This window comes from Taudactylus pleione, unplaced genomic scaffold (genome assembly GCF_031769625.1).
Source record: "Taudactylus pleione unplaced genomic scaffold, aTauple2 ptg000256l, whole genome shotgun sequence".
NCBI classification, from domain to species: domain Eukaryota; kingdom Metazoa; phylum Chordata; class Amphibia; order Anura; family Myobatrachidae; genus Taudactylus; species Taudactylus pleione.
This window is the reverse complement of record NW_028284658.1, coordinates 24218649-24233670: the sequence shown is the minus strand read 5'-3', so window position 1 is coordinate 24233670 and position 15022 is coordinate 24218649. Positions and strand designations below refer to the sequence as shown.

At 41.9% G+C, this 15022-nt stretch overlaps 1 protein-coding gene across 3 annotated transcripts in view; it reads left to right on the top strand.

Moving 5' to 3' along the window:
- The window catches only part of TRMT1L (tRNA methyltransferase 1L), a 49790-nt gene that overhangs the window by 1487 nt on the left and 33281 nt on the right, over positions 1-15022 (top strand). For all 3 annotated transcript variants that reach the window (XM_088480750.1, XM_088480749.1, XM_088480748.1), the window contains exons 3-6: positions 1051-1149; positions 2826-2888; positions 3288-3401; positions 4016-4077. In XM_088480750.1, the coding sequence (XP_088336876.1) occupies positions 1051-1149; positions 2826-2888; positions 3288-3401; positions 4016-4077 (338 nt within the window). The remainder of the gene's footprint in view (positions 1-1050; positions 1150-2825; positions 2889-3287; positions 3402-4015; positions 4078-15022) is intronic.

Here is a 15022-nt window from a genome sequence, read left to right as displayed (position 1 = left end):
TTGATTTGATTTCAGGGTTCAATACCTTGGTTTTCAGTTTGGCCCATTTATCCTGTGGTGCACCACCAACCATGTAGGAATGTCATAATTATTATTGAACAAAAAATATTTTTTCCTAATAGGTTGGTTGTTTAATCAGATTGGTATTTAATTATAAATCCAGTTTTCCTTCCCCCTCTACCGTATGTTTTGATGCTGGGCATACACTATACAATTATGTGGGCTTTTTGCCTAATATTGATGGATCGCCCAGATAATTGTACTGTATATGCACGGAACCAATCTGAAAATATCGGTCGGCCAGGCAAGCCGAATCGTCCAGCATGTCCATCTGATGCTAGATTTTGCACGTTAAACTGCCCGATGCGGCCAACATTTATGTACTGCAGACTGTTTCCCTGCACCTTCACAGGAAAGGAACGGGTATATGTCTCCTCCCCAGGGGAGGAGCACAGATATCAGATGCCATACACTGCCGTATCTCAGTGTATGGCCATGACTCTGGGTGTCAGGCTGCCAGATAAAATGCCTATCAGACTGACAGCCATTTTATCTGCCAGTGTATACCCAGCATTAGTAATGAATACATCTGTGTCCCAGCTAGGTTGTCTGGAAAATGTGAACTTAGTAGAGGTCCGAAGGGCAGGGTTGAGAAACTCTAAAATATAGTGTAACATGTTTAATCTTAATTTAAATAACAGTAATATTATTGTGAAAAATGTAAAATTAAAATAATCGAGGTGTCATTTTAGAAAAAGATCAATTTGTGACGGTTAAAGTGGACTCGTCACCTGTAATCAGTGGAGAAGAGCATTTAGTATTGCCTGTGAGCAACTTATCTGCTCGGAATTGGTGACCTGAGAGGCACTGCCCAACTAATATCGCAAGAACTAACATTTTGACACTGGTTCATAGTGATTTGATTTGCTAAATTCTTATGTGTGCAAGTTCTGCATGTAATGACAGGTCCACGTAAGATGGCACAAATATTCTAGTTCAGCCTCTACTAGTCTTGTCTCATTTATCTGATTAGTTTTCTTCTTTTTTCAGAAGAACCAGCACTGGGCGATGTACTATGCAAAGCTGAGACGAGCACAGAGGATGGAGAGAAAAACACAGCTAAAGTTCCAAAAGAGTTAGAGGGTCCAGGCAAGTGAAGCAATTGTTTAAATATGACCTGTAACACTGCACTATGACACTAGAACTTACAGTAGTGTTTGTACATAAGGACAGATTCAATTAAATGTGAGGTTCTGTTGCAAACTTGTGCGATCTGCAGCTGTACAGATTTCTGACTTTTACGTTATGGAAACCTCTATGGGGTGTGTGCTGAAATAAGTGTGATTTCCCTTACCGTATATCCTGCAGTGCTTTTGCCAACCTTGTGGTTTCATTTCCCCCAATTTTGTAGAATGTTGACATATAAGAAACTTTAACAATTTTAAACAGACCACTTTTATTTACACCTTTGTATGCCGCTCATGTATAGGTTGGATATAAATATAAACACAGAACAAATACATGTACTGTTATCTGACAATATGGCCTTTCCTGATGTCCAATTATCCCTATGATCTCTAGAAGAAATATTCCTGTTCTGCTGCCTTAAAGAATTATGAAGGGCTCAAGACCATTCTTGCCAATTTATCACATTCCTAATTACTAGCCATACTGAAACTTGTCACAGTGAGCAGTAACCATGACGGGAAGGCTGCCCACATATGAACTCCTTTTAATCAGAGCCCGACTTCAGGGACGAGTGGTTCAGTTCCACCACAGATGCCTGGATGAGCATCATCGTGATTGGGGATATATAGATCTCCTGAAGTCTCCGCACAGGTCATTTTTAACTATCGGCCTTCCTGTAATGAAGCTATCTAGTTCTTAGTTTCAGCAAGAGTAGTTATTCCAGTCCTGAAACGGCAGAATTGATTGAGTTTTTACTCTGACCTTATCCGTATCCAGAAACCAGGATGGTTCATTTAGCTCTATTTTGAACACAAAATTCCAAATGTTCTCTTGTGGATGGTCTGGTTTCAGATTCGTGTTTCAGTCTGGGAGTATTACCAATGACTTTTGAGGCATTTTAAGAAAAACAAACTATAAGGGTATGATTTGTAATTTACTAGGCCCTGTTGTTTTTGTTAGCCTGGACAAATATGTGTAAATCTTTATGTATATGATTGGGTGCATTTACACCTGCTGCCAGGTAAATGGTTACAGGGTTAGCTGTGCAAAGATGTGTCTGCTTGTTGACTAATAGTACTGACAATATCCGAACCACTGTTCTGCGCATTCAAGGTAATATAAGGGCATTTAAAAACGCTACTTCAAGGGTGATTCAATAAATAAGGTAACAAAACCTCTCATTGCGTAAAATTATTCACTGAGATGTTCAGTGCATAAGCAATATCACTTAACTCGAATGAGTCTGTCTTCCTGAATCAGACCTTTAATGCGGCACAAATTGTCTTATGTGGTGGACATGCTTGTTGTCTGGCTGAATAGCTGCTCATATTGAACCTCTATTCTGCTGTTGTCACACGTTTTAGTAAATCCCTTCCCCCGGCTTTGCTGAGAATACACAGCACGTTTGGGTTATCTGGTTTTGTAGAAGGTGAAGAGCTTTCCTCTGTGAGGTAATAAGGTGGAGAGGGAGAGAGCCAAAGCGAGAGTAACAGGAAAGGGACAGACTTTGCATGTGCCGCTCAAAGCATCCTCAAGTGCCTTGGCCTGACCTAGCTTATCACTAGCGGAGTGTGACATCTATTATGTCCTTTTTATTTTCAGTTTGATGATGTGAATTGTGTTTGTTTATTTTTCAGGAAAACACATTTCTATTCAGAAAGAGTTGTCTCACCTGGAGGGTTTAGTTGAGCAAAGTGATGGTAAGTTAATAGGTGTTTTTGTTACTAATGGCTATTATTAAACCGGGTTACACATACTGTACGTAGTGTGTTTTCCTCTTCCAGATGGTTTAAATAAATATTAGAATGCAATAAATGATTCCCATTGTACAATAAACTTCTTTTACATCTGTCCTTCCAGCAATCCAAATACGTGCAATTCGAAACATCTACACATTTGACATGACAGGAGTGTATGGAGCAAAGCTAATTACCCCACCAATTGGCTTTGTCCACTTGGGAGGGGATATCTTATCAGATATATAGGATTACATAATAGTTACAATGGCTTTCCATAATATTTTATTGAAATTGTTGCTATTGATAATTAAATGTTCCATAGTCTGTCTTATTTCATTGTGGTGTATCTCTTATGTACAGGCCAGAAGAATCCCTGCCCTCTGTGTCCAATAGACCTGTTCAGGGCCTGTCACATCAATAAGCTCCATAGACACCTCCAGAATTTCCACTGGAAAGTTTCTGTTGAATTTGAAGGTTTGAATCTTTTGCTTTAAATTGTGTTCATTAAAGGTCTTTCAATGTTCATGTTTTCTTGTTACACTTATGTCTTTATCGGCCAACCTGGGGACCAAGACTTTAACTCCAGGAGTGAAAAGTAAGTTGCTGCTCCTTCATTAGGTTTGCCACTGGGGTATAAAACTGAAACTACAGTGACTTAAATATGGTCCTGTTCCTTTTGTAGAAAATGGGTATTTGGCTCAATGAGTGTTGTTACTTTTTTTTACTAGGAATCGCCAGCATGCACGCCATTATCTTATGTTGGGTAATTGACACACAGACCAAATGCAGAGAGGATCTTTTGCTTGAAAGCAGGTGGAAGCCAGTGAGAACCTTGTGGCAGTTACACGACTCACTCGCTGCCTGAAGCTTGAAAATGAATGAATGTTTGTGATGGGGGGGGGGGAGGGATAGTCTTTAAAAATAAAAAACACTGCTATTGGCTGATAGTACAAGGGTATAACTCATATACACGTACATTTATATTTTAGAAAATATTACATACTGCTTTCTTCAATAAGTATACTTTTTATCTCTTGTTTTTCCTTTAAATAAGGGTAAATGTTTACACATTTTTGTTTGCTTTTTAGGATACAGAATGTGCATTTGTTACTTACCCTGCTTACAGAATACATCCCAAAATGAAACTGAGGTATTTAATTTACTATGGCCAGATAAGTTTTATTCATATTATTTTTATCCATGTAAAAAAAAAAAGTTAAGTACTATTGTGTACAGTTATCTCTAAAAAGTCTGTGTTGTTCCGAGCCATAGATAAACTATAATAACGAGCATTTAGTTCCATTATTTTCATATAGTTAATTTAAAGCTCGTCCACATTCTTTTCATTTCCCTGGTGCAAATAGCTTACCCCTGTCTTGGCAAAGCTCAACATGCCCAGAAATTTGTAACGTTGGCGCTGAGGTCCTGGGGGCTAAGAAGTCTTACACACACTCATCCTACACATTCTCCTGTGTTTACAATCAGCATGGATACTTTTCATTTGAGAATCAAACATTTTGCTCAGGTATCTGTTCTACATTGTAAGCAGACTCTCTTAAGGTTTTTAGGATTGCTGCACATGTTCCTTCGTCTCGTTAGCCTCTAATCCTTGAACCTTAATCTTTTGTAGATAGTGTTGTAGAACACACCTTTTTCATATAATCAAACTACTCAAATTTTGCTCACAAAGAGATCACATGGCAATTGTGTTACACAGATGGGATTTTGAATTGTTGCCTGGCCAGGCAATATATCTCACTTTCCCCTTGCAGACGATCGTTTTGTGACCAATTTTTCCCTTCTTCCTGATGTCAGTGTCCTCCGTTCAAAACATGTCAGATGTAATGCTGGCTTACTTTTTTACAAGCTTAAAAATTCCCTATATATTTTGACTTCATGTCTGTTTCATAGCATTGGGTAAATAGACACACCGGGGTAAAGGGGTGCAGTACAGGAGCTTGGGCACTCTAGCGCTCCCTCCAAAAGTTCAGCAAGCTACGTGAGCTTCACAATAACCCGATCCTTGAACTTTAGTAGATGATATTGGAAGAAAGAGTGGATGGATGCTGTGCACAATCCAAGTTGGATGTCCACAACCTACACACTACTTCCTTGCAGAAGGGAAGGAATAGTAGCTGCTGTTTTTGTCTTGATGGATTAACTAGTATGAGTAGCCCACCAAGGAGGAAGAGCTGATTAGAGAGAGCAATCTATAAGAACAGGCCATGTCTGCCTCCTTATGCAGTGTGCGAGGCTGCCAAAATATCTGCTTCCATACGGCCTGAGTTTGATAGCAGCTTCCCTACAAAAGAGGAAAGGGAAGCTTATTACCTGCAAACCACGACTCAGGTGCCTAATGGAGATTGGAGGTACCTGTGGAGGTAGTCACTGGATTCACAAAGAAACTGCAGCAGTGACTGCGTCCTCCCTTCGTGCTACTGGTGAGGTCAATGCAAGCTCTTCTTCAGGTATTCTCTTCTTGTAAAGGATTGTTATCTGCAATCAAATCTAGACCATGGAAGTGTCCTCTCCAATTGATTCTTCAGTGGTGGTATCAAACTCTGAGTTTTCCTCTCCGGAATGGAGACAAAGCGGCTGAAATCTTTGACTCTTTGATATCCTCATCCCCTGACAAGAACCCACAAGCAGGAAGTAGAAGATATAGGGCAGACTGTTTTATTTTAATTCCCTCTGTTGGAGGATCTTGTTACTGTGAAGCAAGGGCCACGTCTGACCATATGTTTCAGATCTTCCTTAGAGCCATCTTAGCTTTGGTCAAGAAGGCATTGGACAAGTGGTCAGAGCAATTTGGTGGAAGATTTGAAATCTGGAAGATCCTGATATGATTTGTTAACTCCGTTAGCACACATCTGTGAAATCTAGAAATATCTCCGGAATGTGGAACTCATTGTGGTTCGTTTCAGCCCATGCAGTCGAAGCACACAATGTCCTTAAGCAGATGGCTGTGAGGAAGACTTGGGATTGAAAAAGACTCAAATCCCTGCACTTAAATGGGGATGTCTTTTTTTCCTGACCACAGGGGAAAAAAGTGTTCTTCTCTGTGTTAATACACCCTCTGTGTTAATACACCCAGGCAGAATGGTCGTGAGGTTTCCCTTCATTCAGGCAAGGAGTCAGTTCCAGAGGGCAGACTTCTGCTCCCTGTGGTGGTCAGCAGAGAGGATAATCGCCTTGGCCATCTAAGCGTTCAGCTCCCATGTCTTAAGGCAAACCGCATGACAAGAAGATTATCCACCAGCAGGAACTTGTGCGGTTCAAATCCACAATGGTGAGAAGAATCCTTTCTCTGGCATAAACAATAAATCTCCTGAAGCCTACCAACAGATTTTTTAACACTGGGCTTTTCTGGAGACAAAACAAAGCCATTTAGTTTATACAGCATTGCAGCAACCTCATTTCGTCCCCATGGATTCGGTAGAATTTCATTTTCTTATCTAGACGACTACCTTTCTCTGTGCCATCAGCGCAGCCAGGAAAGTTTGGGCATTTTAGAACGCGTGGGCTTTGTCTTGTAGGTTTTAGTTTCTCATCTTTCATGCAGACATGGCAGTTCTTTGGGCTGAAAAGAAGGCTTAGTCTAAAATGGTGAAGAAGTTCCATCTTATTCAGGACATTTGTGTGGTTTTAGTCTAGGGTAAGTTTCAAGAAAAAGAGCTCTTCTTCTCACTTGCTAGCCTTTGAGGATCAATGTCCAAAGAACCTGTGAAGTTCATAAGATGGGTGACGCGCCCCCCCCTTTTTTTTTTTTTTTTTTTTTTTAATGTTTGCCCACAAGAGAGGTTGACTGGTGTCTGAGTACACCTTTGCTAAGTAGACAGGGCAAGCCTGTTCCTGAGATTGTGATGACACATTCTGCCAGATCGGTGAGTGCCTCCTGGATGGCATGGCATGAGGACTTATCTCCTGGTATTCTGTATACACGTTCAGAAAATTTTACAAATTAAAAATATTTGCATTCAGAGATGCACTTTTGGCCATAGAATGTGGCACACTGTTATTTAGGCATTGGGATGAGTCTGGTATTTCCAATGTGATCATGGGATTTTCATAATTGCACTGAATCTTTGTCATTCCAATGGGGACATTGGATGCCAACCTTTTTATGTTCCTTTCTGCTCTTCACTTTTGTTGAAGAACTTTATTCCCTCTCCACACAGAGCCAAAAAGAATGTAATAATGGAGTCCTTTTATTGTAAATTGCCATCACTGCTCCATTAAATGACTGTTGTTTCATCTTGTTCAAAAACAAGATCTTAATAATTGAGCAATAGAAGTTTTTAAAACCATGTTGCAAGAGAGACTGAAAAATAACACAAAACTAGAACAAAAGAGAAAGTTTGGTACCTAAATGGGAGATAAAAGGATTTGTGAGCTAATATTTAGGCGATGGTTTATGTCTGAAGCAGGTGCCAATTTTCTAGCATTCTGGAGTAATGGGTTCTCCTGAAGCGAGACCGATTTCTCTTGATCATGGAGATGCAGAAAGCTAGCGAGTTTCCCCCTCCAAGAAATACCCGTTCAGTAGTAGTATTTGCTAACCATTCTTGATTGTGTAATCAGTTTTTAAGGTAGCGTAGACCAGCATAAGAGTAACAATGAAAAAAATTAGGAAAGTTAATACTCCCATTAGTTTTGGATTGTTGCAGTTTTTGAAGGTCTGTACATGGTTTGTTTCCGTTCCATATAAATCTCCAGAAAAGATAATATACTGGGTACCTTTTGGGTGACCATAATAAGGGTAACACGTTAATTAAATATATTAGGAAAATGAGACCCTCTTAATAAAATTTGCTCTGCCTTTCTACAACAATGTATGTCATCTCAGCCAGAGAGTTGGAAACATTCATACATGATGATGTGGCAAACTCTAACTTGTCCCTGCTTACCTTCCTTCAGGATGCCGGCTGTCGGGATTTCGGCGTGGGGCTAAAGATAGGCGTCAGGATTTTGACGCCTATCTTTAGTCCTGATTCGGGATTCTGACGGCTGGTAATTACACCGCATCCCGTTTCCAACTCTCCGGTTTAGCTGAGGTCACTTGTATAATAAGTGTAAAATTTAAGACTATAAAGAAGCCCTGGATTTCTAGGTAGTTGAACCCCCCCAAATATGTTACATGATCTGATTTTCCATGACATTGTGATGTTGTTCAAGCAATGACAACATATGTCCAATGGGCCTAGGCGAAATGTGACAGACTTGATCAAACGGAAAGCGAACACTGATCTCTCCCCAAATAACCTTAATGTGGTAAAATGTGGTCTGGAGACTCTGAGGGATTTGACTCCTAGAGAAGAATATCATCCATGCAAGCTGTTAATGTAACTTGCTCCGTACCAACCCTTATTCCTGAATTTGAGTGCTACTCTGCAAAATGGGGATATCCCTGATGGGTATCACGGGACATGGGCAGTAGATCACCTTAATGACCATTGAATAAAAGTAGTGAACAAGGTGTATGATGTTAGGGATAAAGTTTCTGTGCTATAGAGCAGAAAACAATGTGGCGAAAGTACTGTGTCCAAGGCTTTGGTGGTGTCGTCTTCGTTTTAGAAGACGCAATGGTCGCTGTAGCTCCTTTAACGGAATGTCTGTTTTGTACAAAGCCTAATTGTGGTTGATAAGAAGATGCGGTAGTATAGTAGTATACGATACTGTAGTATAGTTTGCAGTGTGTTGGCCATGATTTTTTACAATTTTATATCTGTGTTAAGCAGTAATGGGTCTATAACAGTCAACTAGCTGGGCATCTAGCTGAGGCTTTGGGATTAACACCGTATGAGCAGCATTAGGGGTATGATGATGGAGAATGTCATTGACTTGTTCTAATAAAGTGGGAGCAATCATTTTATAGTATTCATTAGAGTGGCCATCTGGTCCTGGGGCTTTATGTAATTTAAGTTTGGAAATGGCCACATTTCTTTCTGAAAGGGTAATATCACAACCCAGGATTTCAGACTGATATAGGGTAAGGGGAGGTAAGTCGACATTCTCCAATATCTTATCATGTAGTGTTCATTCTAGAACCCTGACTTGTCAAAACCCATGCAGTTCCTCTTTCCTGCCTGGGGTGTCGCTTCCTAATCTTGTGCTTCTATCACACTCAGATGATGCAACAAACTGCTGAGATACAGACCAGAGTGTGCTAGAAGCAACAGCAGTGAGTGACAACCAGACAGGAGGAGGAACTGTACGGGTTGTGACAGGCGCAGGGTGATGGACTAAACACACATTTAACATGGATGGGCAGCATACAAACTAGTATGACTCCAAATGTTGCAAGATTTTAGAGGGGGCAGTCTCAAGAGAAACTGTTTGAGGATCATTAACTGCGGTAATGAATCTTGGAGGACCATGTTTTAGACATTGTGGCTACAGAAATATAGAGATAGATATTTTTTATTGGGTGGTCCACTTCCACCATTCATATTATATTGATGCAGTTAGCTGGGTCCAAATCATAATCACCAAAACTGAAATGTTTTTCATGTGGATGGTCTTTCATACATGCTGAAATGCAGGATACACAAAATACAGAACCTGCTGTATTTCAGGTGTATCCTGTTTTGATAGAGATAATCCAATACATGTTATAAAACCTGTTGTTCTTTGACTTTATATTGCTCTAATGCAGTTCCTGTAGTCAGTCTGAGCTTTAGAGCCTTGTTTTCAGAGGAAACCCCGTAAAATTTAAGAATGATGAATTTAGTAAGTAAATAATATTTTGAATACAGTTTAAGGTGTCCCAGAAATTATACATTATTACAGAATAACTTGCCTGTCAAATGCAGTTTATCCACTGTCTATGGTAGTACTGTGAAGCTCTTCTGCTGGCAGCTTGTTCTCAATTGAAATAAGTTGCCAATAGAGCTGGCTTCAGGGACGTAACTAAGGGTGTGCGAGTGGTGCTGTCGCGCAGGGCCCTAGATGCAGCACTTTTGCTGCCCCATGGCACCTGCATGTGGCTTGTAGGGTGCCTGGAACGGCACCCTGCAGCCAGTGGTGCTAATGCGGAGCCACCCAGGGTATCCAAGGGTGCTCCGGCACGCACTCTATAGAGCGGCCTTAAACGTCCTAAGGACGTTCTGGACAGTGCTCTACTTCCTATTGCCTGTGTCTCCGACCCCTTGGCATGACGTCATGGTGTCCGGTGGCATAGAGCCCTGTTAATTTCTCTGTCTAATGTAGCCTGAAGACATGGCTAATCTTCAGACAGAACCTTCCTTTGTAACAAAAGTGGTCTCCTTGTTCCGTCTTATTCAAGACCTTATAATTCCATCTTTAAACACTGGTTGGTTTCCACAATAATGCGCTAGAAGAATAGTTCCATGTAATAATGAAGTATCCGTGGTCAATAAAGTTTTATATAAGGGTAATGCAACATACCCAGGATTCCTTGCGTGTATATTTAGACAAACTGAACAGTCTGACTATCCACAGCTGCACTGTGAGTACCTAATAATAATAATAATAATATAATTGCATGTACTGTATTTGTTTGTATGTACTATCTTACTCTGTTTGCAAATGTACTTTGTACGATTGTTTTCATGGTGTTTCATTTAACATTTCTTTAAAAAAAGAAAACAAAAAATTGGACAGTAAAGTTTTTTTAGAGCTTGTGACCAATGCGGTCATCCCTCACAGATAACCTGTTTCAGCTACAAACTACTATAGCATGTGGAATTTTTACTTTTTGTGGGGTGGGAGAAAGGGGTATCAAACTGATTTTTCGTGCCCTCATCTTACTTCAGGATGATGTGAGTCTTCACTTCAGTTCTCTTACAATTACGATATCAGCATTTTTTGTTTTAAGTCCAACAGCAGTTGTCCCCAGAGGTCAAGTTTTGTTTTTTTTTGTTTTTTTCTCCAGAGTCTTGCATGTTCAACCCCCTTTGTTTTTTTTTCCGTGCCCTGTGGGATCTCAATCTGGTGGTGGTGAATTTTCATCAGGCTCCCTTATAGCTGTTGGAAACTGAGTTTAAATTCTAGCTTGAATGCTGATTTTCCTGATGGCCATTGCTTCGGCGCGGCTTGTCTACCATAGCTCTTAAGTTTTCTGAATCCTTCTGGGATACACTGCGTTCTCTATCTCGTGCTCATTCGTGTTTTTAAGGTTTGGTTCCTGTTGGTTTGCAAGTTGTTTTCCCTTGGTTTAGAGCTAAGTAGAGGACAAGTTTACCATTTTGAACAATGCACAGACATAATCCATAATTACACAATACCCAATTTTCGGTTTGTCGTTGACTGGTCATTGTATAGAGTAAAACAGAACCTAGAAATGCAGATCCAGCAATTTGCAAGACAGTGAGCATCCGTGATAAGAAGCACCCACTTGTAGGCCACTGTGCATGAGCTCAAGAATCAAGGCTGATCAGTCAGGGATGCAACATGAGACATGAAAACAAAAGGGAAGAGAGTCCTGCTTGTTAGAGATTACATCCTCGAGGGAAGGGGCAGACACAAATAGGGTGGCACTAAGTGGGGAGTAGAGAAGATGGCAAAAATAAAGGAGTTAGAAGGGCAAATAGGCTTCAATGAAGAGGAGGGCATGTTTGTAGCCTGGCGACTAGTGGCTGATTTAATCAAATGCAGGAGTGTGTTACACAGGTCAGGAGCAGCACAGGCAAAATCCTGGAGTTCAAAGTGGTAAGTGTGGTTGTGAGGCGGTGGTGATGGTGACGAGGACTGGAGGTAATGTAGGTAGAAATGAGATTGGAGCTGTGAGGGAGAGAGGTATGCCATCACAATGTCTGTTTCTCCTTCATCCACTAGGGGACACTGGAGTTCAAGACAGTGGGGTATAGACGGTGGTAGAGCAGAGCCTGGCACTTTAAATAATTCAGAAGTGTGACTGGCTCCTCCCCCTCTATGCCCCATCAGCCCCAGTTTTTAGAATGTGCCCGAGAGAGCCGGTCGCACATCAGGCTGTCTCCAGCCTTTTTCATAGTTTTTAATTTTAAGGTTTATTTAACAAGCATTGAGGACAGGCAGGCTGCTTACTGTGGCAGTCTGCCTGCTACGTGGGAGCCGCCGGGAGGGCACCACACGGCTACTGCAGCCTGTGTCCGGTGAACCTTAGGAGGGGGCAATAACAAATTGAGTCATCGGACTCTGCGAGGCCCGCCACTGCTGACACCGGCATGTGTCCGGGTTCCTCGCCGCCCCCTCAGCCCAGCATCCCGGCCGCAGCAGTCCGTAAGTATCCCACCACTCCTGACTAGCTGGAGTGGTGGGCCAAAAACGCTGGGCTCAGGAACAAGCGGCTATTACAGCCTCTTTCCCCCTGTCAGTAAACTGGCAGTGTCGGAGCTGCTTATGTGACCCGCCGCTGCACTCTGCAGTCAGCGGCCGGGTCTCTACTAGCCACTAATTCCCCCTCCTATTTAATGAGGGGAGGACCGTCTGGCAGTGAGTCACTATAGGTGCCTCTGTGGAGGAATGATTGTAGCCGCACCGGGGCTTGTACCGTAGAAGCTCCGGCGACGGCATTAACGGGGGGCACTTAGACACCGCTTCAGCGTGGCTGTCTGTAATCTAGCAGCCGCTCAGCGGCTGTCAATTATCACAGCGCCGGTGCTTATAAAGAACACCGGCGCCAAGTTAATCTCCCGCGCGGCTGTTATAGGCGCGCTTAAACAGAGTCAGGCTCTCCCTCCTCTTATAAAGAAGGAGACGCTGCACCGCTGACTACAGCGCTGACAGGACGTGAGGCGCGCAGTAGTCCTCCCAAAATGAAGATGGGAGGTGTAGCGCCAAATGCCCGCCATTAGCGGGAACGGTAACGAAGTTAGTGCTATTCCTGGTTGTGCGGAGGCGTGGCTTAGGTCCGGCGGCCATTACTACTCCCGGGGAGCAGGTGCCGCAATTGCTTCTAAGCCTCTCGCTTAGTTGGCGCGCAGTACAGCGCAGGTTTACGCTTGGCAGTGCAGAGAGAGGTCTGGGCCCCTGTAGAGGCTACACCCACTGTAACCTTAAATGCAATTCCGCTGCTGCAGCTACTACAAGGCATGCCTAATGTAATATGACATGCCTACATGGGGAAGTGTGTGTTTATACATGTATGTATGTGCGGGGCCTTCCTGCATGTGTGTGCATTTGTGTGTATGTGTGTGTGCATGCATGCACACACGCATACACATATGTGTGTATATATATATATGTATATGTATGTATATATGTGTATATATGTATATAAAATGTCGGTTATTGCCAGTATTGTCTACTGAATTGATGGTGCAGTGGAATACGCTGTGCTGTGTAGAATCTGTTAAAAAAAAAAAAAAAAAAAAAATGTATATATGTATAATCCCCTGTGCATAGCAGTAGCATATATGGGCAGCGGCAGAATCTAGATAGAACCTAGTTTGGTCTCTATAATAGTATACTGCTAGAATAGATTATGCTGATGCATACTGAGTGAATTACAAACCTACGCACGCAGTGTAGCAGTCTTCCTGCTTACTGAGTTACGCAGCGGCAAGGTCCATATAGAACTTGAATGGTGGTCAGATTCCACAATGAATTGTTAGAAGAGAGAGCACTGCAAAACAGTCGGCCCCATAACTATCCTAACTGCTGCCCTACGTCATTGTGATGTTACTGTGTAGAGGATAGTTATAACCATTTTACGATTGTCTTATCTCAAAATGGCTGCAGGAGTCTGTTTGATTAAGTTTTAATCAGTACTCCTAGTAAAGAGCAGCACCTCTACATATCATGGGACCCGCCGGCACTATTATAGAGTGAGTGTCTGGGCCCCTGACACTAGCTCAGGGAGGAACATGCCGCAGCCTAATACAGAGGCTGTGTCCGTGTCACTTGCCCTCCGCATGATCTGCCGATTGATCTATGTCTGTGTCAAATAGGCCTGTATACATCAGTATACTGCACTGAGGTCGTCTCTTTGATTCCCACTTTGAAAAAGCGGGTTCAACTGGAGCTCAACTGGCTCACCCAATAAGGCGAGTACACCAGTGACAGAAGGGTCCCAGGATCAAAACCAGTCTGGGACATCACGCTGTTAAAATATCCAGGCCCCTATGCCGTAGCAGAATGACGGCCACACGCGGCACATGAGCAGTCTCCCTGCGTGGAGGTAAGCCACATGTATGTATATATTTGTTTGTTTGTTTTTTGTTTTTTTTTATATATACATAAGCCCTACTTTAGAACATATAAATATGTCTGGAGTGAAGTTTGTCCTGGGCTCAACCAAGGTCTTGGCTCAGTTCATTCCATGGCTCTACCTGTTGCTCATGTTAAATATTATTGTCACCTATTGATCTTGATGTAGGTACGCGTATAGTATCGCTTCTTATCCTTACCGTAAAGGCAGTGGAGGATCTGTTATCAGTTTTGTCTGATACCTAGCATATTTTAAAAGAAGGATCCTGCGATTGGAGACTGGACTCTCCTGATGCGGTAGTTTGGTACTATATCCATATACCGTATATATAATATGGTGGCTCTATAGCCTAGAGTCATGTCCTGCAGCTTACATTGTGATAGTCACAATTCCCTCAGGCATTGCTTCTAGTATGGACCCTATGCATGTCCTGGGGCCTTCTTGTATGTCCACACATGTATATTGTGGAGCAAACTATAGGACTCTAAGAATGCAAGAGATATATATATATATATATATATATATATATAATATAGCATGCTAATCTCCTAGTACAGGAGTCTGACAAGTAAGTTTCCTATATTGGTGCTAACTCTTCCTTTCAAAGAGATTGCCTTCTCATGCAACTATGTTCTCTGGGTGTACGTGTGTATATATACTGATATATTCACATTCTTTGTATGAATATTTACTAATAATTGGGAAAACCTGTTTTTTAACCCTAACTGGGGTTATCGCTACAGATATATCCTTCTTTACCTGGGATAATTAAGGCACTCTATGTCTATGTACAGGTGCCTTTCTCAGTATAGGTTCTAGTACTCAAGATTATTGTTTTGTCAATATCTCAATTAAACAAGGCTATAAAGTGGCCCCTAGATACACTTCATATCAGTACATGGGGAATCCAGGTTCTACACCATCCTCAGGACCTAATTGTTTAAAT